Below are 25,812 nucleotides of genomic sequence, written 5' to 3' on the forward strand. Positions count from 1 at the left end.
TACAGTTACCAATGAAGACTTTTATTCAAGCTTAAAGTAAGAAGTAATTTTAGTTAAGAAAAATGAAGTACCAGATAAACTGTAACAGATCGTTCTTGTAACTTAGAAGTATCAAAACAGGAATTCTTGATTCTCTAAGTGGGGGTCTCTGCAAAATGGAGCTTAAAGAAATCTTTTACATACCAATTTGATAAAATCATCTGCTGACACGGTCTGTCGCTTCCTCTTACTATGAGCTTTTGGGAGAATCCGTGCTATTTTAAGGCCAATTGTGTTTTTCTTTCGTCTCCCCTCCCTGACGTCCCCGCCCCCCCAGGAGAGTCCCTGCCACCCAAGCCCTTCTCGCTCTGCTCTGAGGGTCCCGGGCCCCAGAGGGGACTTGGCACAGGCCCTTTTCCTCGCCAGAACCTCATCTCGGGGCCACCTCCACTCCTCTCCCCACCGTAACAGCCGCGGTCCCCTCGGACCCTCTGCCGGAACGGGGAGGTGGCTCCGAAGGAGACGAAGTACGCCGCGTCCAGCTGTTACGGGGTTTAAAAGCACAATGTGAACGGGAGGCTTTTGGCTTCTTTCAGATGTGAACTTCTCAAGATTAAAAGTGCTTTCCCACGGAGGACACCTTTCCTTGAACTACCAGGGGAGGGGGAGGCAAAGACTACCCCCAGCACCAGTTTGGAATGAGGTTCAGTCTGGCAAGATCTGAAAAACTGAGGAGGAGCGTCCTGTACGTGTACGTCCCTCGACAGGTCAAAACGTTACGGGCAGTTCAGACACAGGACTATGAGGTGTGAAACCCAGTTTCGGTCTGTGCCCTGTGGAGTCTTCTAACACGCTGGGTCATGCTATGAACTTCCCCGGTGGTCACACCTGCTTTCCACTCGTGCCGGACCCCACCAGAGCAGACCTCCAAGCCGGGAACAGCTCGGAACATGCTTTGCGGAAAGCCTACACTGACTCACTACCGAGCTCTCCTGTTGGTATAGGCTTAAAATTCTCTTTTGGAATCTTGAATTTCTTCGACATCAGGTACTGATGTTCCTTCGGGGGGGGAAAAAAAAGGGGGGGGGGAACCTCCAAGGGGTTACTCTGGATTTCCTGTGTAATGTCCTTCCAAGCTCTGTTTCTGACCAAGTCTCACGTGGGATTCCGGAAGAGCGTCAGTTTTACTGCGTATCTTAAGTCATAGAGGAAACTTTTTTTTTAAGCTGGTTTAGATTCCAAATGTATACAAATGAAGTCACTTTAATCCTATAAATACTTCTTAATTTATTTTTAAAAAATTGTGCTGTTAACCCTTTTACGGGGCAACAAGCTATGTGAAAAGTACAAAACTTTTTGTCAAATGTAATATTGAGAGTGCTTTTGACATAGTTCACTGGTTTGTCATCTGGATCAGTATCTACTGCGCAACGGGCAAAGGCTAGAATCCATGAACCAAGCTGCAAAGATCTCAAGCTAAATAAGGCGGAAAGATTTGGAGAAACAAAAGAAGGAAATTCTTTCCTATCCAATGTGTACTCTTCAGACTAATGCACTCCTTCTATCAAGCCTTCTAAACTGTTAAATAAAGTTTTCCAAACAAGCATTTAAACTTCATTACACAGAAGAGCAACAAGAATGGTGTCCCACCAGACAAAAGGCAGGAGGGAAAACAATATATATACGGAGTTCGGTGGGTAAGCCTGAATGTAGCACAGTCCTTCACAACCGATGGGGGCGATTCAACATGGCGTCCAACAACGTTCTAACGACGTGCTTCATCTCAACTGGTTACTATGAAGCAAGGTGTAAATGTTTGGCCCCAATCGGGCTTCAGAAATGGTTCTTTTTTTCATGACGAGCATGTCTGTCCAGCTATCAATCATGTTTGTTTGCACCAAATCCCAAGCCATTAAAATACGACTAATTTTAAGTTAAACAGAAGCCGTCTGCTCCACACTCGCCATCAACTATCCATGCTACTGCATTCCTCTGAACGAAGACAAGACGAAATGTGTTCGGAGGGCGGGGAGGAGGTGGGGGGGGGGGGGGGGGGGGGGGGGGGGGGGGGGGGGGGGGGGGGGGGGAGGGGGAGAGGGGAGGGGAGGGGAAGAAAAAAGTTACCAGTTAGTAAGTTTTAATATCAGCATCGTAACATGACAACCCGTACTCCCACTGAAAAATGATCACGCCAAGGCACACACTTGACATTTCCACCATAATCATTAAAACCAAGTGTTTGTATCATGTCTTAACTTAGGACAGTCTACAGTCATTACTCTGTTCCCCAAGTGAACGATCACACTAGACTCTCACGGCCCTGCGACCATGGCCTCGCTTCGCCCGTCTCAAGGTCTGCAGTCATCGGCCTCCCCTCTCTGGCTGTGGGTCAGCCACACACAACACACACAACACACCCACTTAGAGCGCACAACTCAACAGTTACTACCGGTACGTCCACAGGACCGTACAACCATCACCTCCGTCAACTGCGGAATGTTTTCGTCACCTGTTGGCACTCGTCCGCAAACACCGGCCCCCAGCCCGTCTACTTTCAGTGTCTGGGGGTACGCCTGCTCAGGACGTTTCATACAAGCGGAATCACACTCAGCGGTCTTTCGTGCCATCCAGGCTGTAGCAGTGTCACCGCCTGTGAACTCTACCGTTATCATAAAAGGATCTTACTTAGGGTGTCATGGTTTTTGGAGGTTGTCTTCTTCAGCCTCACCTATACTTTTCAAAATTTCTATTCCAAACAGGTGTTCATTAAAAAAAAAAAAAAAAAAAAGTTTCTTCGAGTGGGGGATAAAGAACCAGAAGAGTGCTACATAGAAGGCGTAACAGCCACACACCCGGTTACACAGAAGCATTTTTCCTGTTTTAGGGCTACCTGTCTCTGGCCCTATCGACATTGCCAAAACCCAAGGCAGAGTTGTTGACCCGGACCAGAGCTCAGAGCCGCACCACATCCGGTGCATCCGCGTCAACTAAGCACCCCCGCCCCGAGCAGGACAGCGGCTCTTCACTGCCATAGAGAGAGAAGCTCAAGGGTGTGTCTAAAATAAATCCACTTAGAAGTCAATCTGTTACCACAGACCGAAGATTCTTCTTCTTCGCCTTCAAATCTTATTTGAAGAGACAACTTCCAAATGACTGATAAGGTTAGAAACGCACGTACGACCAATGACGGACGTATGCAACATAGAGCCCCGGCCCAGAAACTGAAACAGGACAACGGATGGAGCGGAGGCTGAGTCCTCATGGCTTTCCCTGAGGAAGCGGGTCTGCCGTGCCGTGACGCACAGGCCAGCGGCCCTTCGGGCCCTGAACCACCGAGCAGTGGTTCACAAACTTCACCCCTGTCGTCCTTCGGGCTCCCGCTCTCATCTGACAGCAGCTGGTTGCCTTTCTGGCTCATTTATGTGGGACAAAATGAATGCAAATCTCCTCTCGGTTTTCTAGGTCAGGGACTTCCTTCTAAGCAAACAAAACACTCCACCTGCTCTGCGTGAAAGCGGCGTTAAGTCCTTTCCATAAACCTTCTCATCACGTCTTCCCTCCAGCCACAATGTCTTGCTCAACGGAGCCTTGTCCCTCACTGTTCACTTCCTCGCTCTGGGCCTGCTTCGTTACCAAGCATTCCAAGGTCGTGAGAAAACCCTCTTGGATTCGGGACTCGAAGGCCGGCAGCGCTCGAGTGAGGCCTGGCCCAACTCCGTCTGGAACCCTCCAGAACTGAGGGTAAACATGTCTCTCGGAGGGCCAGGAGGATTTGTGCAAGACCGCACACGAACGACCAGGCCGGCATGCTGCCTGGCCCCAAGGTACGGGGGAAGTTCAGTTTCCTTCCCTCTCCTCTGCACAGGGGCTGGGGTGCCACATGGTACCATACAGGTTTATTTTTAAGAGTAAAATCCATAATCAAGATCGTTCTAAAGTGGTTCACATTTTGGATAATGGCTAGTTCTTGTGGGTATAAAAATATAAAATGCTTCCTGCATCATGAAGCAAGATGATTTTCCATACGCTGTTGAACTGACCACAGCCAGAGGATATGAAGGAGGTGGCACATTCCAGTTTATTCTCCCCACTGTCACCACGCACACACATGGCACACACGTGCACAGCCCCCACCCCACCCCCCCGCCTCTCACATTGCTTACACTCCTGTGAAGGGAGAGCGTATACAGCCTCTAAATGAGGGAGAACATAAATTCTGTCCCACGCTTAAAAGTCCTGCAACTTTACAACGAGTGGGGCCCTGTTCCACCGGGAGGGAGCCTGGCTGCCGTGCAGTGGGGTTACCTTCAATATTCTGGTGGTCTATAAAAGGTGCTGGTCCCCATATTCTAACAGTGCCGTCATCGGAGGCGCTGGCCATCAGGGATGGGATCTGTGGGTTCCAGCTCACGCAGTTGACTGTGCGCGTGTGCCCTGTCAGCTCTGCGATGGGCAGTTCGCTACGTTTGTGCCAGATGTAAACCTTGTGATCTGAACAAACGGCAATTCAAAGAAAAGTTAGGGAGTTGTCCTACTGACCTTCAATCTTTTATTCGTTACACACAGAACATGCGAGGTGATTATCAAGATGTGCCACGAGCAGCTCAATAAATTACCTTCCGAAAAAAGCCATTTTAACAAAATACACATTTCCCTGTTAAAGGTGATTGATTAGCCCTCAAATCATCACAGACTCTGCAATGTTCTGTAAGACCTGAGCAACAGTCTAGATCTTCTGACGTGAACAAACCTAGGACAGAGACAATAAATGCTAGGGAAACTGGACGTGACAGAAAAGCTATGTGTCCAGATTCAGCAACAGCAATGACACAGGTGACAGCGGACCCCTCGCGGGGTGTGTAGCGCACACTAGGTCCCGGACACTGTGTCCTGGGCCTACACGGTGCTGCCCACGCCCTTTCCGGGCTCGGGGACAGCGGAGGCTCTGGAGCCGTGGCTACTCAACGCCTGGCCACCCTCCACCACCGCCCAGCCCCGTTGCTGTGGACACATAACCCGCTCCTGGCGACACTGCAGCCGTAAAGGAGGGACTGGACTTAACCTCATCATGCACGAGGGTAAAATGAGTTTGTGTAAGGAACAGAGTTTTGAAAAGAGCCTGGCACAGAGGAGACACCACGTGCTACCATGAAGTGATGGTCCTTAAACAGAGGGCAGAATCCTGGCTGAGTTAGAAAAGCATTCAACCTCAGGACGTGTCACTAGTGGCCAGCGTGGGAGCTCCCGGTGGGGGGGGCGGTCAGTCCTTTATGGGAAAGGACGATGTCCCGGCTTCAGAACGTCTAACGTGACGATGTGAGGCTGGGGCTGCCTCTGAGCATCCTGCGTGCGTGTGTGAAGCAAAAGCGGAGACCCCCGCAGGAGAACTAGCGGAGCTCGCCTAGAAGGCGTGTGCTGCTCGATCATTTCTCCTTGCAGAAGAAGAAAAGACACGGAGAAAGACCGGCAGATTAGCCACGCTTCCCCCCGAACTGGAGGGGCTCCAAAGAAGGACACCACGGGTCTGAAGAGCGTGAAGGTGCCTGGCTACTGTGGGGAGCACTCTGTGAGCACACACCCACGGAGTGTACGGCTGAGGCGGGGCTCAGGGTCAGAGCCACAGTCCAGGGCACCCACAGCTCACGCAAGGGCAAAAAAATAAAGCAAGTTTTTTTTTATATCACCAGCACAGTGAACACGCTTGAGTAACAGCAGAGCTCTTCTGGGAAAAGGTTTCCTCATTGCTCTATTTTATACTGCTGTTCACGTGTTTGGGGATTTGGAAGGTTCTTGAAATATTTTCCTTGCAAACGAATGACAGGTGGATTAATGTGACCGTCTCGGGACAGGAGACATTCACTACATCCGCTTGGTGCTCAGGACGTTTTCAGAACCCCTCTACCACCCGGACTGGAGAACGCGCGTCTCGCTATTGCAGGTATGTGTCACCTGTAGCCCCGGAGAGAACATACCGTGCTGTGCTCACGGTATTCATCGTTAGTTCAAAGTCTGTTCGGGGCCTAGAATGAAGGACTGTGTCACTGGCGACAGAGGCGGCTAGACGGCTCTCCGGGCATTTCTAGGGCACGTGTGCCATCCGGAAGGGCCGTGAGGCTGAAGAGGGGGAGCGGGGCTGCGAGAGACCCGGGGGGGAGGTGGACAGGCAGGCAGAAGGCTTCCCAAGTGTGGACCGTGTCAAAGTAGGAGCCAAGGCGGAATCCGGGCGAAAATAAATGATTAAACTACCAGGAAAAAAAAAAGGATTTCTAACTGCAAAGACATAATCTTTTCAAAAGTGTCACCTACCAACCACTCTTCTCAATCTTATCTGTTTTTTTTTTTTTTTTAGTGAAAGAAACAACAGATAAATTCGTATGCTTCATATGAATCCCTAAAGGTCTTTGTCCTGATTCTTTTTTTTTTTAAAGTTTACTTTTGAGAGAGTGAGTGAAAGCGGGGGAAGGGTAGAGAGAGAGGGAGAGAGAATCCCAAGCAGGCTCCATGCTGTCAGTGCAGAGCCTAACGCGCGGCTCGAACTCATGAACCGTGAGAACACGACCTGAGCGGAAATCAAGAGTCCGACGCTTGACGGACAGAGCCACCGGGGGCGGCCCTGTTCTAGTTCTTAAGTACATCTCACACTCAGAGGAAAAACTCCTGTGTTACCCTGTGATCCTCCGTGTACTGACAAGACAGGGGTAGCAAACATGGAACATTAGCAACATAATCCAGCACCTTGGTCTAGCTTGTAAAACTAGCTTCAGTATTTTTAAAAGTGACTTAAATAACTTGCTACCTAGTACTCCGAACAGTAGAGTGGGTACTCAACGTGGCCAATGAAAATTTTCAGTAATTTCCCATGACGTGTATTTCTTTCACCTTAAAAGGTACACTAACTCTCAGTACTTACTCACCTACCTATGTTGCATATTTTAAACAATTTCTCTCTTAAACCGGACTACTTTGGGAACAAGCCTGCCTGAAACACTGATGTTAGCCAACTGGAGAGCACATTTGCTCTGAAAGGCAGTAGAGACTCTTCCAGAACTTCAGCTTTTCTGAGACTGTAAGAATTATCAAACTCTATTATTCTCCTTGGCCATTACAAAACCACTAAAGATCTAGCGATCGTCAGTTTTGTCTAAGTTCAGCTAAATCATCATAATCAACCTGACTTTTTAGATCCTACTAACCTCTGAATGCCACCAGCCTCATGAAGAGAGCAGGCCGGCATTTGAAAGAGTTTGGACCTAAGTAGACCTTGATGGGACGCACGCACCAAGCGTGACCAGTGCTCTCTTACAATTTTTACCCGTGTTAACGCCCTGAATCTGCCCGGCAACATGGCCGCCTTCACACACGGAGACGGTCACAGAGCTCCCACCCCATCCGCACACACGCTCCCACGGTGCGCACGACTTACCTTCACTGCCACTGGCGATGAAGTCCTCGTTGTGGCCTCCAAAACACGAATGAATCGTATAAAACCCTTGCGTGACACCTTGATACTTTCTTACTAAAACTCTGTCTTGCAAGTCCCATAAATGAACTCCCTGTAGGCAACAGAAAATGGACATATTTATTCTCCCTCAATTCAAAAGAATTTTAAAAAGTCATCTGTGAATTTCCCTTTGCTTGATGGAACAGTTTCAGTGTCTCGTTACGCAAAATGCCAACGTTCTGATAAATTTACGGTTGACTCTACACCTTTAAAGGTCAAACACGTGGTAAAATTTAAGAATCTGTAAAAACAGCAGTCTTGAAGAAAAAGTATTTGTAGAAATATTCGTTTACACACACACACACACACACACACACCCCCACCCCAAAAATCGCAATTAAAATCTGAACTACACTAACACTTTGAGAGAACGAGAAGCTTACCTGAGTTGCTACATTTAACAAAGCTAACCGGCCATTCTTGGAAATAGTAAAAGACATAATGGGGTGATCTTCTTGTACTCTGTAACCAGAAAATAATCTGTCAGAAGCAACATACTGAAAAATCAAGACATTCAAATGATCAAAATGTAACCTGTTCTACTAGCTTAAAGACCACAGTTCTGTCTGTAGTCACCGCTACGCGCTATTTTAATCAAGGAAGAAAATCTGAGTTTCTGGTTACTCGGCACCACCAGACCCGCCAATCCAAACAGGCAAACCAAATCCACAACATAAAAACTCTTCTTCTACGATAGCAAGTGCCAGCACACGTCTTAACATAAATCAACGAATATTTAACGGATACAAAAAATAGTTACATGTTCCTATCTGTAAGGTCCTCGAAGTTGTAGCCCCGGATTCGCTGGTGTGTATCCGATGCCAGAACCGTCTTGCCGTCGCTCAAGCACCAGAGGCATTGCACTCTGACCCCTTCCCAGGAGTCAAGGAGGTTACCGTCTAAATCCTGAGGAGAAAAGCACCATTTAGCCCCAAAGCTGACCAGCACGTGGAAAGCAAACAAAGAATCTCTTGGCAATGTCTTTCTGCAGCAACGTTTGTTTTTTCCTGATCTCAACGTAATTGTTCCACGACTGGTTTTAGTCACAAAAATTTGAATACGGGGCAAATTTCATTACGACAATAAAACTGTTGGGAGGGGGAGAGAACCTCTGTAAAATCCGTCTTTCCTTCAATAGCCAGCCAGGCACAGGCAAATACAATAAATAGAAAGAATCCCTAAATTCCAAGTAAGGGCCTCGCTACTGTTGGAAAAGAATTCAAATGCTCCTTTAAGATGCATTATACTGAAGTTTATCCTAACCACTCAGAAGCTGTGATCTAGAAAAGGTTGCTGACACGGTAACTGCAGCTTTACGGAAGCCAGAACGTGCTACAGCACTTTAAAAACTTGTAACGTGCTCCAGTGTGGAACGTGTTCTACAGATCAGAGCTCCCAGGATTATCATCTTGTTGAACGTTCCAAGGCCGGAGAGGCACCCTGTTCCCGTTCCCCAGGGGGCCAGGCTGCCAAGTCCTCGTCCCGAAGGGGTCAATACCGTAGGGGACGGCGGGGTCGGCAGAGACGTCGTGGTCATCTTGCAGCCAGGGACTTAAGAACAAACGGCTTAAATGCTGCCACGTACAGCGTGGTGACTAACTTGCAGATTGAGAGTTGCTAAGAGGGTGTATCTTAACAGTCCTCATGACAACTTTGGATGGTAGTGGACAATTACCGTGGTCGTAATTTTCAACGCACACGAACATCAAGTCATTATGCTGTACCCCTGAAACTAACATAACGTTACGTGTCAGTTGTCCGTCCGTTAAAGCAAAACGGAGGGAGTAAGAAATAAAAGTAGGACAGTGCGTTAGCCCACGAACAGAAACTCCACTTAAAAAATGGGAGGGTCACACGCAGATCAATACACTGTGCTGAGACGACTGGGAACAAAAAAAGCACTGGGGCTTGTAAGCAAGCACGTGTCCCACGGCCAGCTTAACGGAAGGCCCCCCAGTCTGTGACGACCACGTTACACGTTACGCGTTACGCGTCTTCACGATGCGCATCTCCGGCGACATTTAGCGATTCACGGGATTCAGGATCTTGTTTAATTCTGGTCCTCAAAACATGTCTCGAAGCGCCCCTGGCACTGAGCCTCGAGAAGACAGGGCCTGATGACATCACACCCCTGGCAGAGCTGGCCTCGTGACAGGACTCGTCACAGGACTGTCACCTAGTACTTCTGCTTGTCAGACAGCCAATCCAAGATCAGCAGGGCAGATGCCAATCAAAAGACATTTCAAATAACGACTGGAAGGCTCTCTGGTAGCTCTCCTCACCACTTTTAGTCCTCGAATACTTAAGACCACCTGCTCATGAAACTCCGCATATTTTTGATACAAAAAACCTAAAACCTCAAAAGAATAGTAAAACATTTTCCAATCCTATACATTAGAAACTTGTTTATGAGAACAAAATGCTCAGTAGAATAACTTTTTACGTCTTACTAAACTCAAAGTCCATAGTTTGTATAAGAAGGAGAACAGACAGTTCTGCACACTCTGCTCGTTCAGAACGAGCGCGAAGCGGGTCTTCGCGGGACGTGTCTTATACGAGATACCAAGGCAAGCGACTATTTTAAACTTTTTTTTTTTAACGTTTATTCATTTTTGAGAGAGAGAGAGAGAAAGATAGACAGACAGACAGACAGACAGAGCATGAGTACAGGAGGGGCAGAGAGACAGGGAGACACAGAATCGGAAGCAGGCTCCGGGCTCCGAGCCGTCAGCACAGAGCCCGACGTGGGGCTCGAACCCACGAACTGTGAGATCGCGACCTGAGCCGAAGTCGGACGCTTACCCAACTGGGCCCCCCAGGCGCCCCGGCAAACGAACTATTTAAACACAACGAAGAGCAGAGGCGTGGAGAGGCGCACGACATACTCACACACTGATAGAACTGGCCGCGCTGGCCTCCGGTCACAAAGCGTTTTCCGTCTGGATTCCAAGCCACACTTGTTAAACTGTCCTCGTGAGACTGGCTCATTTTTGTCCTTAGCTCTCCCGTCTACAGAGGAATAAAACTGTGGATAAGACCTTCAGATATTCTTCTAAAGGGAATGTATAAAGAAAAGCCAACGGTGACTGGGCTATCTGGTTAGTTTAGTCCTCCTAACTGGAGAAATGAACTATTTTCACCAGCCTCATAAAAAGCAAACGAACAAACAAAAACACCGCAGCCTCAATGAGAAATTAAGAATGTGGTGAAAAGCTCAGCCTGCAGGCCTGTTCCTTCTGAGTTCCCACTTCTCCTCACCCCACAGTCCTTTACAGATTTATTCTAAAATTGCAGTTAATGCCGTTAGCAATTCCTCAAGAACATGAGCAATAGATCGAAAAACTGTGCCCTGGAACTAGGGCAGGGGTGTTCTACATTATGCCAAAAATTACGCCAGATTTTATACTCAAGATGCTCAAAATGTAGCAGGGGAGATGGGGAGAGAGAAAGGAAAGTTATTTCTCTGATATCTAATTTTTTTAAGTTTATTTATTTAGAGAGAGAGCATGTGTGCGTGAATCCCAAGCAGGCTCTACGCTGTCAGCGCAGAGCCCGACACGGGGCTCAAACCCACAAACCGTGAGATCATGACCTGAGCCGAAATCAAGAGTCAAACGCTTAACCGACTGTGCCACGCAGGCACTCCGATACCTAATTTTATCTCAACTAAAAGTCTCAGAAAAGAAGAACTTTCGTACTGTTTGGCGTAGCCACTTGAAAGTATTCCCGACTACGAAAGACTGTTTAGTGGTTACAAAACTGAAACATCCTCCTCTCATTTTTTTTAGGTTATTCAACTTAGAAGGTAGGCACATACCATTTAATCTAGTCTCGATTCCATTTTGTTCATGGATTAGAAAGGCTCTGAGAGAGATTAGCTGCCCTTGATGTAATAAAAAGTACATGGGCATAATTTTCCTGTGAGAAATGGGTAATCGAAAGTAAAAAGAAAACAGTGAAAACAAAGTGTAGGATCAGGAAACGGGGCCAAGTAATAAAAGCAAAGAGGACACTAAACTAGAAAACCAGAAGTCTCCCTGATTTTCCCTGGTCCAGCAACGTTAAAACCTTCCCCCGTATTGTTAATTGCTCTCACCTACTTATCTTTTTGGGTTGCTAGAGAGAAACAGTTTAGAACCACAAGTACACACGCAACAGCTAAATCCTCCACACTTCCTGTCACAAACACGTTAGTACACATTTCTGTAGGCAGAAATGGTCTTTTCTTCTGTTACGCTCAGGACAGCACGTATATGAGTATGTAATTACGAAACAACCTAAAAATATAAAGGAATAAGGTGAAAATGGACTACGTAACAGGCCCATCGAGTAACACACAAGCAAACAGGCGAGCTAGAACATCGTGTAACTGTCTAGAAACTCAAAACTGACCCACAGGAAGACTGTGGCCACCATAAATCCTGAGTCTACCACTGTAGAGTTATGACGACACAGGTCTTCCTTTGAATGGGGGAAAACAGCTTTGACGGAAAAAACCCCTTTGGTCTTTTAGGGGAGATTCACTTCAGGCCTGTTGGGCTGAGAAAGCCACGGACTCTCCTGTGCCTTGCCGCTCCCTGAACGGGATCCCGAACACACGCTGTGTGTACGCTGGTTTGATAAAAATGGCACGAAGACACTAGCAGGGCACTGGGCGTGTCTGATCATGAAACGAATGTTAGACATTAGAGGATTAATTATAGCTAACGTCAGGTTAAGACGGGAGCGCGTGTTATATGGGAGAACGTTATTTTGTAGCGGGTACGTGCCTAAATATTTGGGATAAAACATCCTACGTGTTATTTCCTTCCAAACGTTTTGGATGTGGAGGTCTATGTGAGTGTGTATGCACGTCCTCATGCGTGAGCACACACGTGTCCACACAGAATGTACGGAATGCTAACTGCCGAATCCAGGGTGCTGGGCCCGGGTCACCGCTGTATTCCTCCACTTTTGAACGTTTTCCTTAAGAAAGCGGGGTCTCACACACGAACAGCAAGTGAGCAGTGACAGAACCGCCTGGGGCAGCAGCAGAGCGAGAGTGTGGCCGGTCACCTTCAGGGGTACCCCCTGTGCACACTTCTGCAGAGTTTGAGCTCCACTCTCTCAGTAAAAACCAACTCACTTCTAGGCCCCCGGACTCCCAGGCCTAGCTCATCGACTCGCATTTTTGCATTCAAACCACAGCCTGGACCACGTTCTGGCCTCGCGTCAGGAAAGTGAAAAGAACGGCATCGAACCAGCCATCTTGCAGAAGGAAGTTAAAAAAACCAAAACAAGCCTCAAATTGTAACTATAAGGTTTCCCAAACATAGTACAAAATTAATGGCGGGAACTTAATGCTAATTTTTAAAAAATGGGACCCTAGATAAAGGCCAAGTTTTCATTTAGAGCCAGTAACAGAGCGCTTACTACTGAGAGCTGAAACTTCCTTTGTTTCCCAGATTAGATGAGAACGCCAAACACAGGCCAGGGGACAATGGTGTGGCCGCCAGGTGAGAAGTCTAGCCCCGCAGGGAGGCTGTCACGTGGCAGTTCCGCGTACATCAAACTATGAAACCGCAGGGCATCCTCTGGGGCGGGCGGGGAGAGTCCCGCAGTCAACAGCGTCAAGTCCGCCATCCCTGAAAATACTCATTCCTCTTTCTTTTCAAAACTCCAGGACGCTCAGCATGATATTTAGCTTTATACATTCGGACACCTGGGCTCCACCCGACGGATTCTCTTTGCCAAGGGGGCCGAATGGCTCTGCTCTACGGGACAGTCAAGCTTCGAGTGTGTGGACGTGCGCAACGGCTTTCCTTAAGGGCCGAAGCAGGGACGGAACGCGCTCACCTGTACGTTCCAGAGCCAGAGTTCAGAGCAGTCGTCTGGGCCACACGCAACGAGATAGTTGTCATCCGGACTCCACGCAATGTAAGAAACGCCGTACGCGTGTCCTTCTAACGTCTTAAGCAGTTTTAGCAGGTGTGTGTCCTAAGGGGGAAAGAGGCCACTCGGTTAGAGTCCCCAGAGTCCATGTCCTACTTCAATGAGCTGCGAGGGTATACTCTGAGAACGCAATTCACTCCGAGGAAGTTTTCACAGATTTCACCAAGCTCCCAGCCGAACCCCAAACAGCTTGCTTCATAAAGACACGTCCACACGGCAACATCCAGTAAGCATCCACCACGCACCGGGCCCCGTGTGCCAGAGGCCAACATAAGGGCACAGGCCGTTACCTGGTGATGCTCTCGGGGACACAGAAAGCAGGTGTCGTCACAGCTACGTTTTCATTTTTGAAAACTGTTTTCTTGAGACACGACTTAGGTACCACCCTCTCAAAGTATAGGACCTAGTGAATCTAGAACATTCTGTGGCCTCACAAAGAAGCCCCGTACTCATTGGCCGTTACTGCCCCCACCCGCCTCCCCTGGCAGCCACTCCTGTCTCTCTGGATCTGCCTATTCTGGACGTTCCGTACAAGTTGGAGCCATCCAATATGGCGTCCTCTGCGATCGGCCTCTTTCACTCTGTGCGTCTGCGTGGTGCTTCCAGAGCCCATCTGTGTTGCAGCTGGGGTCAGCATTCTGTTCCTTCTCCCTGATAAATCCTCCATTTGTGGACACGTCAGACCCCGTGTACACCCACTTGTCAGCTGACCAACACGGGACTGTTTCCATGTTTCTGGCTACTATATCTAATGCCGTCACGACCGTGGACAAGTCCCCTCTGAGTCCACGCGCGTGAGCGGAGCCGCCACCTCTCTGTGTGACAACTGAAGAGTGGCTACGGTCTTCTGAGCTTCTGGCTGTGGCTGGGCAGGACGAGCACCGTTTGGCAACAGCGCCTCGTGTGACCCTCATCAGTCTCCAAGGTTACCACCCCCCCTCGCCTCCACGGTACAGGGAAGGACGCAAAGTCTGTGAATGTGCAAGGCCTGCCCCTGCCCGGGCCCTAGCGTGAGCCGTGTGGAAGGGACTGCGCCGTGAGAGGGGAGGTGGCGAGTGACAGGGCTGAAGAGTGGGCACCTGCACTTCGGGCCAAGGGTGAGAGGAGAGCCGCCGACAAGTTTTAAACCGGGGGCTATGGGACGTGACATCTGGCTTAGGATGGGGGCTATGGGACGTGACATCTGGCTCGAGGAGGACGTGGAAGGTGAATCTGAATGAACGGACACAGGAAACATACACTCATAGAGAGCTGACACCACAGCCATTAACAGTTAAGACAGGCCATCCAAACAAAAGTCTGGACCGAAAGAGGTCACACACAACAGAATGGGATGACCTGTACATTTTTGTTGTGGGAACAGGAAACGGGGGCAGGAAGCAAGGAGTTCAGTTTTAGGTTTGGTCAAAGATAGAGACCAGTATCAAGCCTGCAGGATTCCAACGGCGAGGACCCAAAAGTAGTTAGGGATGGGTCTGATAAACTACTCCGATAAAAATAGGTTGGGAGATTTTTCCAGAAATGTAACTGACAAATGGATGTGTCTAATGTACTTTGTTTCTTCACTGGACCCTAAGTCTAGCATTTATTCAATCGCCTTGTCCAAACCGCCGTTGTCCGACAAAACTAACTAGGGAACACTACAACTGCCTGTGATTCCTCTCTGGGAGAAGGCTGACAGGCGTGGGGATCTGCACAAAAACAGAGAGTCTCCGGCATAATTTAACAGGGAAGTCTAGGCTTTTGGACCGGCTCGGGGTCTTCCAGCAAGAAACTCTCATTCATGCGGTCCTTCGTATCTACCCAAAGATTCACTTCTAAACTGATGACAAACTACTTTAGAAGTATGTAACTAAAAAACGAATTGTTTCATGCACATTAATTCATCCTGAAAAAAAAAAAGCGCAAAACATCAATGGGGATATTAATACTAGGTCATTGCGAGCACGGCGTCTCTATACTAACCTGTTTCAAGTGGAAATATCATGTTCATGGAATCCACTGAACTCTGCTTTAGATTTTGGGTGGGGAAATGAGTAAAATGTTTTTTGGGGGGCAAAGGTAAGAAAACCTGTCAAAAGAAATTAGGCACTGGAATCACACCAACTCAAACCTCAAAGGTCCCTACGTATTCTTTTTTCTATCTCTTAAAACACACACACACACACACTCAAGAAGATCACCAACTTTCTTACAAGTTTTTCAGACAGTACTTGACATAGAATACCATCGTGCTAAACTCTAAAATCCACTGCATTTCAAATTGGAACAAAAGCATGAATTCTGCATGTCCCAAGCTACTCTGGCTACAAAAGCCCTTCACGTGGAACTCCTGTCCTGGCAACAGCACCCTGGGTGATACCAGCATGAAGGCCCGAAGTCCCCAGCGAAGTGTACAAGATCCTCCTCGACTGGCTGCTCCGTACATCATGAGCCTCGTCTCCTAGTCCGCAGCGTAGCCTCTTCCCAGAACTGCCCGGATGCCAGCCATGTCCTCCTGTACCTGGGGGCCAGCAGTAACTAGCTTGTCTAAGTAACCGTTTACTCCTTCTTCTCCGAAGACTTACTTGTCTTACTCTGCCCTTGCTCTCCAGCTCCAAGGGGGTTTCTTCTTTGCGGCCCTGTAGCACCCGGTATAGAACAATCACACCGTATGACCATGAGCTGGCAAGAAGGCCTCGCATACAGCACATGCTCAGAAAATAGGTGCCAAACGGTGGGAACTGCTACACGTCGTTGCCAAAAGAAAACATAATAAAGCACAGTCTGATATGCTTTCTTTCCAGACATGTTGCAAATAACTGCTGAAATGCGACTCCTTGGAATGGCACTCAAAGGCCGAGACTAGACCCCACGCTATTTCCTAATCTGATTTCCCACTCTTTGCCTGACTCACCCTATTCTCTTATTTGAAGGTGGGGGAGGGCAAGGTAAGGTCCCTCTCGCCCCAAAATGCCCCTTCCTGTCTCCCTTGATGTTGTGCACATCAAGGTCAGACTAGGTGCGCTCACCTGAGCGGCAGGCCTGTGCTCTTGTGACCCTTTGTACATATTGCATGAAACTTCCTTCACCTGTGGTCTGCAAGGAGTCATTCAGGAATGGAAACGGGGGTCTCTGAACTTGAATGGGACAAGTGCGTATCTTTATTTTCACTAACCGCAGGCCAAAATTCAGTATTTCCTTCAATCTTGAATGAAGGCAATTAACAAGGCGGCATCAGGTGATACACGAGGGACATTCACATACTGAGTATTAGGAAGGATAAGGTGACGGTTAACAGAAATCTCAAATATTTTCACAGCACGTTACTTGTTGTAGGTATCTTGAAACACTGACACCCATCACTACTTCAAATCTGATACTTGTTAGCTCTCTTGCTAGAACTTGTTGTTTAATGCATTAATAAAAAAGCACCATGTTATTATACTGTATCTGTTTCTATACTATCTTGACAACTCTATTTCAGCATACTTGGGCTCCCTATATGTTCTGGTTTATGCATTTAAAAATGTTATGGGGGGGGGGGGGTCCCTCCAGAGTAGTACGTGGTACAAAACGAGAACGCCTGCTTTATCGCAAAGGGTAGGCCTTGTTTACCTTTCATCATTCACAGCACATAGTAGGTAAACAAATCTCGAGGTGTGTTCTCCAATTTGATTTTGTTTTAAAGTAATAAACTCCAAGCCCAACGCAGGGCTTGAACTCACAACCCTGAGATCAAGAGTTGCACGTGCTACGGAATGAGCCAGTCAGGCACCCCTGATTCTTTTTTTTTTTAGATAGTTCCTTCTAAAGGCACCCCAGTGGCCCCGTCAGTTAAGCATCCAACTCTGGATTTCGGCTCAGGTCCTGATCTCACGATTTATGAGTTCAAGTCCCGTGTCAGACTGCACTGACAGCGCAGAGCCTGCCTGGGATTCTCTCTCCCTCTCTCTCTGCCCCTCCCTGACTTGTGCGCTTTCTCTCTCAAAAATAATTAAATTAAAAAAAGAGATTCGGAAGGCAAAATGGTAACAAGTCTTCTCCTAACTTGTGACACAGTGGATGCCGTACCAATCCGGAAATCAAATATTAGCACACAAACCGGCAGGGGGCATTGAGAGCAGTGGGTCTGGAGTGAAACCCTTCCTGGATCTGAGCCTAACTCCGCCACTTACGAGCTCTGAGAGCCTGGGCACTTAACTTTCACCTCAGTTTCCTCACACGGAAGCAACAGGTGTGGGCAGAGGATGAAGCCAGATCTCGCGTGCACGGACTCAGTGCCGGCACGTAACGCGCACGCAGTGTTGGTGTACGCGCATCATCTAGACAGCACAGCAAGAGGGAAGACGCGACCAGAACGGCAGGAGAATGCTTAGAACTCATTTACGTGTATACACTTCACTGACAATCAGTCGATTCGATCACTGATTACCTTTTTGTCACCTAAACCCCCCTGCAGCAAAGTACATACCAGATCAACGTGCCATATGATAACGGTCGTATCTTTTGATCCTGTTGCTAGTTTAGTGCCATCGTTCGAGAATTTACAGAACCACACTTCATTACAATGCTCCGTAAGGATCTGCTGAGTGTAACACGGGAACTGTCTCCTAAAACAGAGAGGTCCACAAGTAATTCTTCGTTCAAAGCAGAGGAGAATAAGAACAACGAAAAAGTGATAGAACCGCGTGGAGATCAGAAACTTTACAAACGAGATATCGATGTCCTTATAAATCTGGAGATTTATAGCAGCACCTCGGACAGCTTCCTGAGCTAACCTGGCAAGGCTCTGGACCCAGCCCACCAGTCGCGGAGCCTGGCCACTTGGGGCTCCCCGCCACGTGACATGCGGCTGGCATAGCTGAGGAACTTGAGTTTTAATTTTAGTTTCTTTCCGTTTAAGTGGTCACATATAAATTAGTGACTGCTTTGGGGGCAGTACGGCCCTGTAACGGTCTCTGTAAGATTATAAAAAAGTTACACATTAGTGGAGAAACTTTTCTTAACTCGAGTACACCTGACATTATGATAGTAAATGTCTTTCAGGCGTGTGGCGGTGCCTCAACCATTGTTATCACCGCAACAGGTGTGTTATACACGGACTGCGTTACCTGTGCTGTACTGTTCATCCCTGGCACTTGATGGCCTAAGTCTGTCTGGAAAAATGGTTTTCCCTATTTTTTTACCCAACGAATCTATAATCTAAAAATATATTTTTATCAATTCACCAGCCTGAAGAGTAATCTAGATTTAAAACCAAGTTAACATTCTTTATCTGCACACAAGGACCACCTACCGTAGCACTTGACTATCGGCAGGCTGCTTTAAACTTTCGGGTTGTCTATAAGTTGCTTTAATATTAAACTGTTATTCTACATCTAAAACATAATCGATACCAGCTGACATTTAGTAGGCACTTTCTAGATGCCCTGCACTGTTGCGTACTTTATATATAGTACTGCTAATTCTCAAGACCAGCTTGCAAGGCAAGTAAACATCTCCGTCTTCGTAAGGCTCAGAGGACAAATACCGAGTCTCACAGACCGATAACTGAATTAGGATTTAAACCTATGGCTCACTCTCCAAGACCAGTTTTCTTTCAATTATCATTTTTTAAGTTGCATTTTTCAAGACACTGTTGGATAAAATTCCAGTCAAGTAGGTACTTTCAATATCAACAGTGCTTCCCCCCCCCCCCGCCCCACTTTATGGGTAGTAATTGAGAGTGATGTCTTTTACTCAGTGAGAAACACTTTATATTTAGGCATAAAATACACAATAATTCAAATGGGTAAGATTGATCCCATGATCAGTGAAATGACAGATCTATAATCAGAGCAATAAAATGTTCTTGAGAAAGGACCAATTCATAGTAAGAATTTAGGGCACAAATCATCCAGTCTACTACCGACAGTCATTATAGTAGTATTTAAATTGTCATTATTTTTATCGTTAAATAATTTCTGAAAAACAGCCCTCAGTTTATTAACAGCCTAATTTTAGATGTACACAAGTGAAAGTTGAGGACTTAGTTTTCAAGTAAATTTAAAATTTAAGATGGCGTTGGGGCACCTGGGTGGCTCAGTGTATTGAGCGTACAACTTCAGCTCAGGTCATAATCTCACAGTTCATGGGTTCGACCCCCAGATAGGGCTCTGTGCTGACAGCTCGGAGCCTGGAGCCTGCTTGGGATTCTGTGTCGCTCTCTCTCTGCCCCCACCCTGCTCACTCTGTCTCTCAAAAATAAATAAATGCTCAAAAAATTTAAAAAAGAAACTTAAGACGGTGTTAAAAATAGCACCTTCCCAAGTAAAAGTGAATAGTATAGCATTTTAATCAAACTGAATCTTCACATTTTAAGTTTCTATAAATATTTCATAATAATCTTTTACTAAAAACTCAATACTTACAAAGTTATCTATGGAAACATCCTTCCACTGGATGCTGGTGAAAAACCCCACCAATTTAACCAAAAATAGGCATTCACTGTCACAGATACAAATAATACACGATCTAAAGAAAACTCTTCAGTGCTGATTAAGATTTCTACAAGTTCCCGTTCACTTATTCATAATCAATTCTCTGTCCTCCAGAGAGAAGAAAGAAAAGCTGGTATTTAGATTTCAATGCTAAGATTTAATTTATGAGAATACAGTTTTCTAGTTCCAATGCTAATCTTATTTCCCCAAGGGAGTAGAGTAGGTAATAAAAGACAGCAAAATTTCATTTGAAGACCTCTAGATGAGAGGGGAATAGTAGGAATTAAATCAAATCCAGGTTTTCCTCTCCTAGTTCAGCAACAAAGGAACAGCTCACCGTAAAGACGTGTATCCCAACGTTATGCCTGACGCATCCCTCCCCGGTGCCGTTCAAACGCACCCCTAAATGTCCCTCTAGGCTGACTCCCAGCGTTCTGGCTGGGAGAATCTGGGCAGACGGGAGCCCTTCACTGAGACAGGGAAGTTAAGAGGAAGAGTAGACTCTTCAGGGACAGGAAGAGGAGAGGGAAGTCCACTTTGGACGTGCTGCATTTAAGATACTCGAGCAACAAGCACAATTGTATTAAGGTCCAAGGCTTAGGAGATGAATTCTGCAGCCCTTGCCTGGACCCGGGCACCGTTAGAACCCAGAGGAGGAAGGCGGGATGACAAAAGAAACTGTCTGGAACACAGTTAATAAAGCACAGGTAACGAGCGGCAGCCAGCAGTGAAACCAAAGAGTCTGCAAAGCAGTCATTGGGTTTAAAAAAGAAACTGTTCGTCACCAACATCTGCAACAGTTACGGGGCTGTGCTGGCTGCAGAAATCTGAAGAGCGAAGGACACAGACAGTGTGACTGCACAGCAGGGAATTATCTTAAGCAGCAGACTCTGAGGCAGGTGTGTGTGCGTGTGGCGTGCACAATGGTAAGTAGTGGAAGCACAGAGTCAAAGTTTTATTTTGATTTTAAAAGACTACAGGGGAGACCTTCCAGTCGACGGTGAGTTCTGAAAAGCATGAACTTTCACTCCCACGTAAAACTTCAGGAGTGCTTTCTACGCAGGTTCTAAGAGCCTGATCCCCGATCTGAGGGCAAGACAAAGTCAGACTAAACATTTTCCATCATTTACTTTCACAGGTCCTACTACAGACATTAAGAAAAACGCAGGTCCCGTGCTCATAGATTTGAGTTTCCACACAGGAAGGCAAGCCCTTCACCCACCGACACCTCTTAAACCATAAAGGCCACCGCAAATAGCATTCTGCCAGCAACAAATTCATGCAATATTCAGCAAGAAATTAAATCTTAGAAAGGCCTGGCTTCACAACTGCCTTAGTTTTAACACTGGTCTCACATTCCCCACAGGAGCTGCGAAGGATGAAACCATGCCGCTTTTTAACTGTAATCTCCTACCTCTTTTCAATTGAAAGATTTAGAAATTCGAAGTTAAAGAACAACATTAAACAGTAAAACAGGAAAAAAGAAAAGGACTCTAATCCATCACTTTCAGCAAGCTTAAGACACACACCAAGTCATTATCCGCTAGGTGAAGGCCAACCGTCAGCCTCCTGTTTCTACTGCATCTGGGGAGGGGAGGCAACACCGAGCCACACACAAAGCGCTCTGTGCATGCCTGGACCACGCGCACCAACGTTCGGGTTCCTGGACCCAAAGCCCGTCGCCATCCGCACTCTGGCCCCACCTGCCCACACCAGGGGTTCTGCAGGGGCCTTTGGCAAAACAAACTGGGCACGCACAGCACAGCTGTTCGTGTTTGGTTCACCAGACCCAGATCGTCTCCCTCCTGAAGCCTGAAATATTTCCAGATTCGTTCTTTAGCACCTTATTTACTGAGAGAGAGAAAGAGAGAATACACGTGTGCGAGTGGGGGAGGGGCAGAGAGGGAGAGAGAGTCCCAAGCAGGATCTGCATGGTCAGCAACAGAGCCCAATGCGGGGCTCAAACCCACGAACCGGGAGATCATGACCTGAGCTGAGATCAGGAGGTGGATGCCTTACACAACTGAGCCCCCAGACGCCCCTGTTCTTCAGTGTCTTAAAAATTAGAGCTCAGCTTTTTAAAAAAAAAAATTTTTTTTTTTTTTTTTTTTTTAACATTTATTATCGAGAGACAGAGAGAGACAGAGCATGAGCATGGGAAGGGCAGAGAGAGGGGGAGACACAGAATCTGAAGCAGGCTCCAGGCTCTGAGCTGTCAGCACAGAGCCCGATGCAGGGCTCAAACTCACAAACCGCGAGATCATGACCTGAGCCGAAGTCAGACGCTTAACTGACCTAGCCACCCACGCGCCCCGAGCTCTGCTTTAATTTGGAGATCGTCATTAAAATAGTAGGGACAGTTTCAGTCAAAATACTCCTAATATCAAAAGTGGAGGCTCAATCCCTACAGGTTAAACTACGTATTTGGACAGATACAGCAACAAACCCAAACCGGAAAGTTAACACCTGTTACTCCAACCATGTTTAGTTCAGGGGCCAGGTTCTACTAAAAGGCAGACCTACCATTAGGAACAAAGTATTTCCATGATCTTTACGGGCAGGAAATAATTGGGGCCACTGTTAAAATAGCGACAGCATCCAGAAAGAGAGTCCTGGCCTCCAAGGATGGCCAACACTAGGGTCAGTGGCCTCCCCACCCGACACCACTCACAAGCCCTCACCGGGAGGGCCGGACACCGAAGATCAGCGACCCGCCCACAGACAAGAGGAGGAAAGCACGCTCTCCAGCTGAGGGTCACCACATAGACACCTGCACGTGTCTCTGGAAACGTCAGCCTCGGTAATCCCAGCTCCACTCGCGAACATGAACGCGGTACCAGAGACAAATGGTTTCACCGCGACAGGACAAAACTCCAAAAAAGAAAACATTTTAACAAAGTTCGTACTGAGTCTGTAAGATGTTAGCCTACTTCAGAACATAAGAAGTTGTTCTCTTACCTACTGCAAACATGATCTATGAGCAGAGACACAGAATCTAGGTTATTATCAAGTTTGGTATTGTGATATAGGCACCGATCCCTTTGTAGCTCCACCGCCTGCCGCAGGAGAGTCTGTAAACGCCGAGGGGGAAGCATCACCGATGGCGGTAAGTAGGCTTCAGGAGAAGATATTTTTAAAACGAGAAATAAAAGTAAATGTTAAAACACCAAGGCAGTATGACCTTTTATCGAAGACATTTGCTCGCTCTCTGCTGCACTGGCCCTGACCCGATAATTCAGGCCCCCTGAACAGAGCAGTGGCGGGCGGTGCGACAGAATGTGGGCTTCATCAGTATTGGTCAGCGGCTACGGGGGCGCTGCCGCAAAACGGGACAGACGGGAAGGCTTTAACTTGTATTTTTTTTTTAAACAATTTTTAAAAACTTTATTCATTTATTAAGTTAGGCTCCACGCCCAAAGGAGGGCTCAAACCCTTGATCCCGAGGTCGAGGTCACATGCTCCCTGACTGAGCCGGCCAGGTGCCCCAGGAGGGCTTTCACTTGTATGAGAATTTCCAAAACTAAACAAAAGCAAAAGCAAAACAACAACAAAAAACAAACCCACCACCAACAGCCCCCCTCCCCCTAAAAGGCAGTGATGGAAAGAAAATGTACAGACGACCATGCGCCCGAGGGAACTAAGTGTCACCGCACGTGCAGGGAAATCTAGAAATCTAGAGACGGAGGGGGACTGGTGTTTTGATGCAGACACCAATCTATTCCAATCCTTCCGTGCCTCACACCTCCCGGACCACACGGTTTCCCGATTCCTAGGATGTTTACTCCTGCACCTCAACGTGCAATACACAGAGTAAAGTGATTTAAAATCCAAGAGGGCAAAAATGTCGTTTATGTATACAACTGGGGCAAAAATAAAACCCTTTTGCTAATTTGGAAGCTACCTATGACATTGAGGAAAACAATTAAATATGGGCCTTCCTATTGAAATCAACAAAATATTTGAAACACTTGTAGTTTGGTGGCTCCTGCCTGGCTTAGCCGGTGGAGCGCGTGACCCCTGATCTTGGGGTCGTGAGTTCAAGCCCTACGCTGGGTGTAGAACTTACTTAAAAAAAAAAAAAGTACAATAAAGTCTTTAAAAAGGAAAAACAGTTATTTAAAGGTCTGGTTTATGTCCTTTTTCTCGAACCACAGCACTTCCCCCACAAAGAAAATCTTAACGGGAACGTGACTGCGCAACACAGGCGCGAGGAGAGCTGCTCTGGGACCCGCCCCCCACGCCCCCCTCGGCTCCTGAGGATGTGAGCTACCTCCCAGACTCCAGGCCCCCGTCTGGAAACCTCTGGTTTAAAGGGCTTCGTGATGGATTTTCCCTTCTTCCCTACATTACCGCTCACTGCTCACTAAGAGTATGTCTAGACACGAGGCTACCTAATCAATTCTCAGTATCTATTTCTAACATAAGCGAAAACACAGAAACCAAAAATGAAGACTCTTCTTACTCTGAAGTTTGTCCAACAGTTTGGATCGGGAAGCCGTTCCTTTGCCCTCCCATTCTGCTTTTGCCCGGAGGTCTTCCGCATGGCTGCACATCAGGTAGCTAAAAATGCGACAGAGAGAAAGCAGTGAGTACCAAACCCTTTGCTTCGGATTAAACATAATTGGAAAATACTGATTATATTTTCACTAAGAAAAACTCATCAAGAAGAAATCTCTTCAGTGGACCCAATTCACTAATACAACTTGGCACCTGGGCAGAATTACTACAACGTAATCCAGTACGACAGCAGCATGTGCAGTAACTGTTACGATGGTGTCATCCACTAGCAGATTATTACAATCCACCAGGGCACACGGGCAGCTCTCCCCGTGCGCCCGGCTCTGCTCCAGGCGCTCCACGCACTACTTGATTTAACGCCCACCGCGATCCCGCCGCAGTCCGCATGAAGCAAGCGCTAGCGTTCTTTGTACAGACGAAGCACGGAAGGCACAGAAAAGCTTCAGGAGCTGGCTTAGGTAAGAGGCAAAAACGAAGGGGATGTGAACCCAGGCATTTTTAGCTGCAAACGTTGCTCTTAAACACTACACTAACTCAGCTGCTCCTCAGTTGTAGAACAAAACTCCAAAAGACCCCTTCGGTTTACACGATGTTAATTCAACCACAACACACTTTCAAGAGCTGATCACAGACGTCACTCAAGAGACGGAACGACTGGATAATCACCCTTGTGTCATCCCGTGAAAGGTATCGTGATCCCCCAAAGCGGGAAACCTGGGAACCGTTTCCTGGCTCGCCGTGAGTGCCAAAGGAGGTGTGAACGCTCAAGTCACGGATTCTGGAGAACACAGGAGGGCCCCGCGGAAGTGGGACCCTGACCTGCCTCTGGCTCCTCTCAAGAGCACGGGCTTTGAAAGTCAGGGAAGCGAAGGCATGGTTCGGACACAGTGACCAGACCTAGCGAAGGACCCTGCTCCTGCTTTTACTCTGGGACGATGCTCTCAGACCTGTTCCTCTCACTTGGAAAAAGGGCACTAAATAGGGAAGTAAGGATTAAATAAGAGGGAGTACTTGAAGTACTCAGTCCACTGCTTGGTATGGACGCAGAGCTTCCTGAATGATGAGAGAAACCCCCGAGACCTCCCAGTTAACAGGAGTGCCGCCCCCTCTCCTTCCGAACTGTACTTAGCAGCCAGTAACTTAGGCCCTTCATCCTCAGGAGCAGACCTCCTCGCTCTCTTGCCATGTAGCATACAGTGTCTTAGCTACTTTAATAGCATGAGGAGTTTGACTCAAAATACCCTATAAAAAAAAAGCCAGATATCATAAAAATGTTGGTTTCTAAAATAAATCTTTGGGAGTAAAATTTATCATCGGTAATTTTATGGAAAAATTGTTTACTTTGCTGGGAGGCTCAGTCGGTTAAGTGTCCGACTTGATTTTGACTCAGGTCATGATCTGACGGTTCCTGAGTTCGAGCCT

The 25,812-nt window shown here is 47.3% G+C and overlaps 1 protein-coding gene across 2 annotated transcripts in view; it reads right to left on the reverse strand.

The window, feature by feature from the left end:
- The window catches only part of WDR26 (WD repeat domain 26), a 36,560-nt gene continuing 10,748 nt past the window's right edge, over nt 1–25,812 (reverse strand). For both annotated transcript variants that reach the window (XM_043567956.1, XM_043567955.1), the window contains exons 5-14: nt 24,335–24,432; nt 22,831–22,987; nt 17,865–18,003; nt 13,316–13,456; nt 10,370–10,489; nt 8,241–8,386; nt 7,864–7,942; nt 7,403–7,532; nt 4,285–4,470; nt 1–1,971 (exon numbers count right to left, since the gene is read on the reverse strand). In XM_043567956.1, coding sequence (XP_043423891.1) covers nt 1,946–1,971; nt 4,285–4,470; nt 7,403–7,532; nt 7,864–7,942; nt 8,241–8,386; nt 10,370–10,489; nt 13,316–13,456; nt 17,865–18,003; nt 22,831–22,987; nt 24,335–24,432 — 1,222 coding nt within the window. In that variant the 3' untranslated portion in view covers nt 1–1,945. The remainder of the gene's footprint in view (nt 1,972–4,284; nt 4,471–7,402; nt 7,533–7,863; nt 7,943–8,240; nt 8,387–10,369; nt 10,490–13,315; nt 13,457–17,864; nt 18,004–22,830; nt 22,988–24,334; nt 24,433–25,812) is intronic.

The sequence above is a fragment of the Prionailurus bengalensis genome, chromosome E4 (genome assembly GCF_016509475.1).
Source record: "Prionailurus bengalensis isolate Pbe53 chromosome E4, Fcat_Pben_1.1_paternal_pri, whole genome shotgun sequence".
NCBI classification, from domain to species: domain Eukaryota; kingdom Metazoa; phylum Chordata; class Mammalia; order Carnivora; family Felidae; genus Prionailurus; species Prionailurus bengalensis.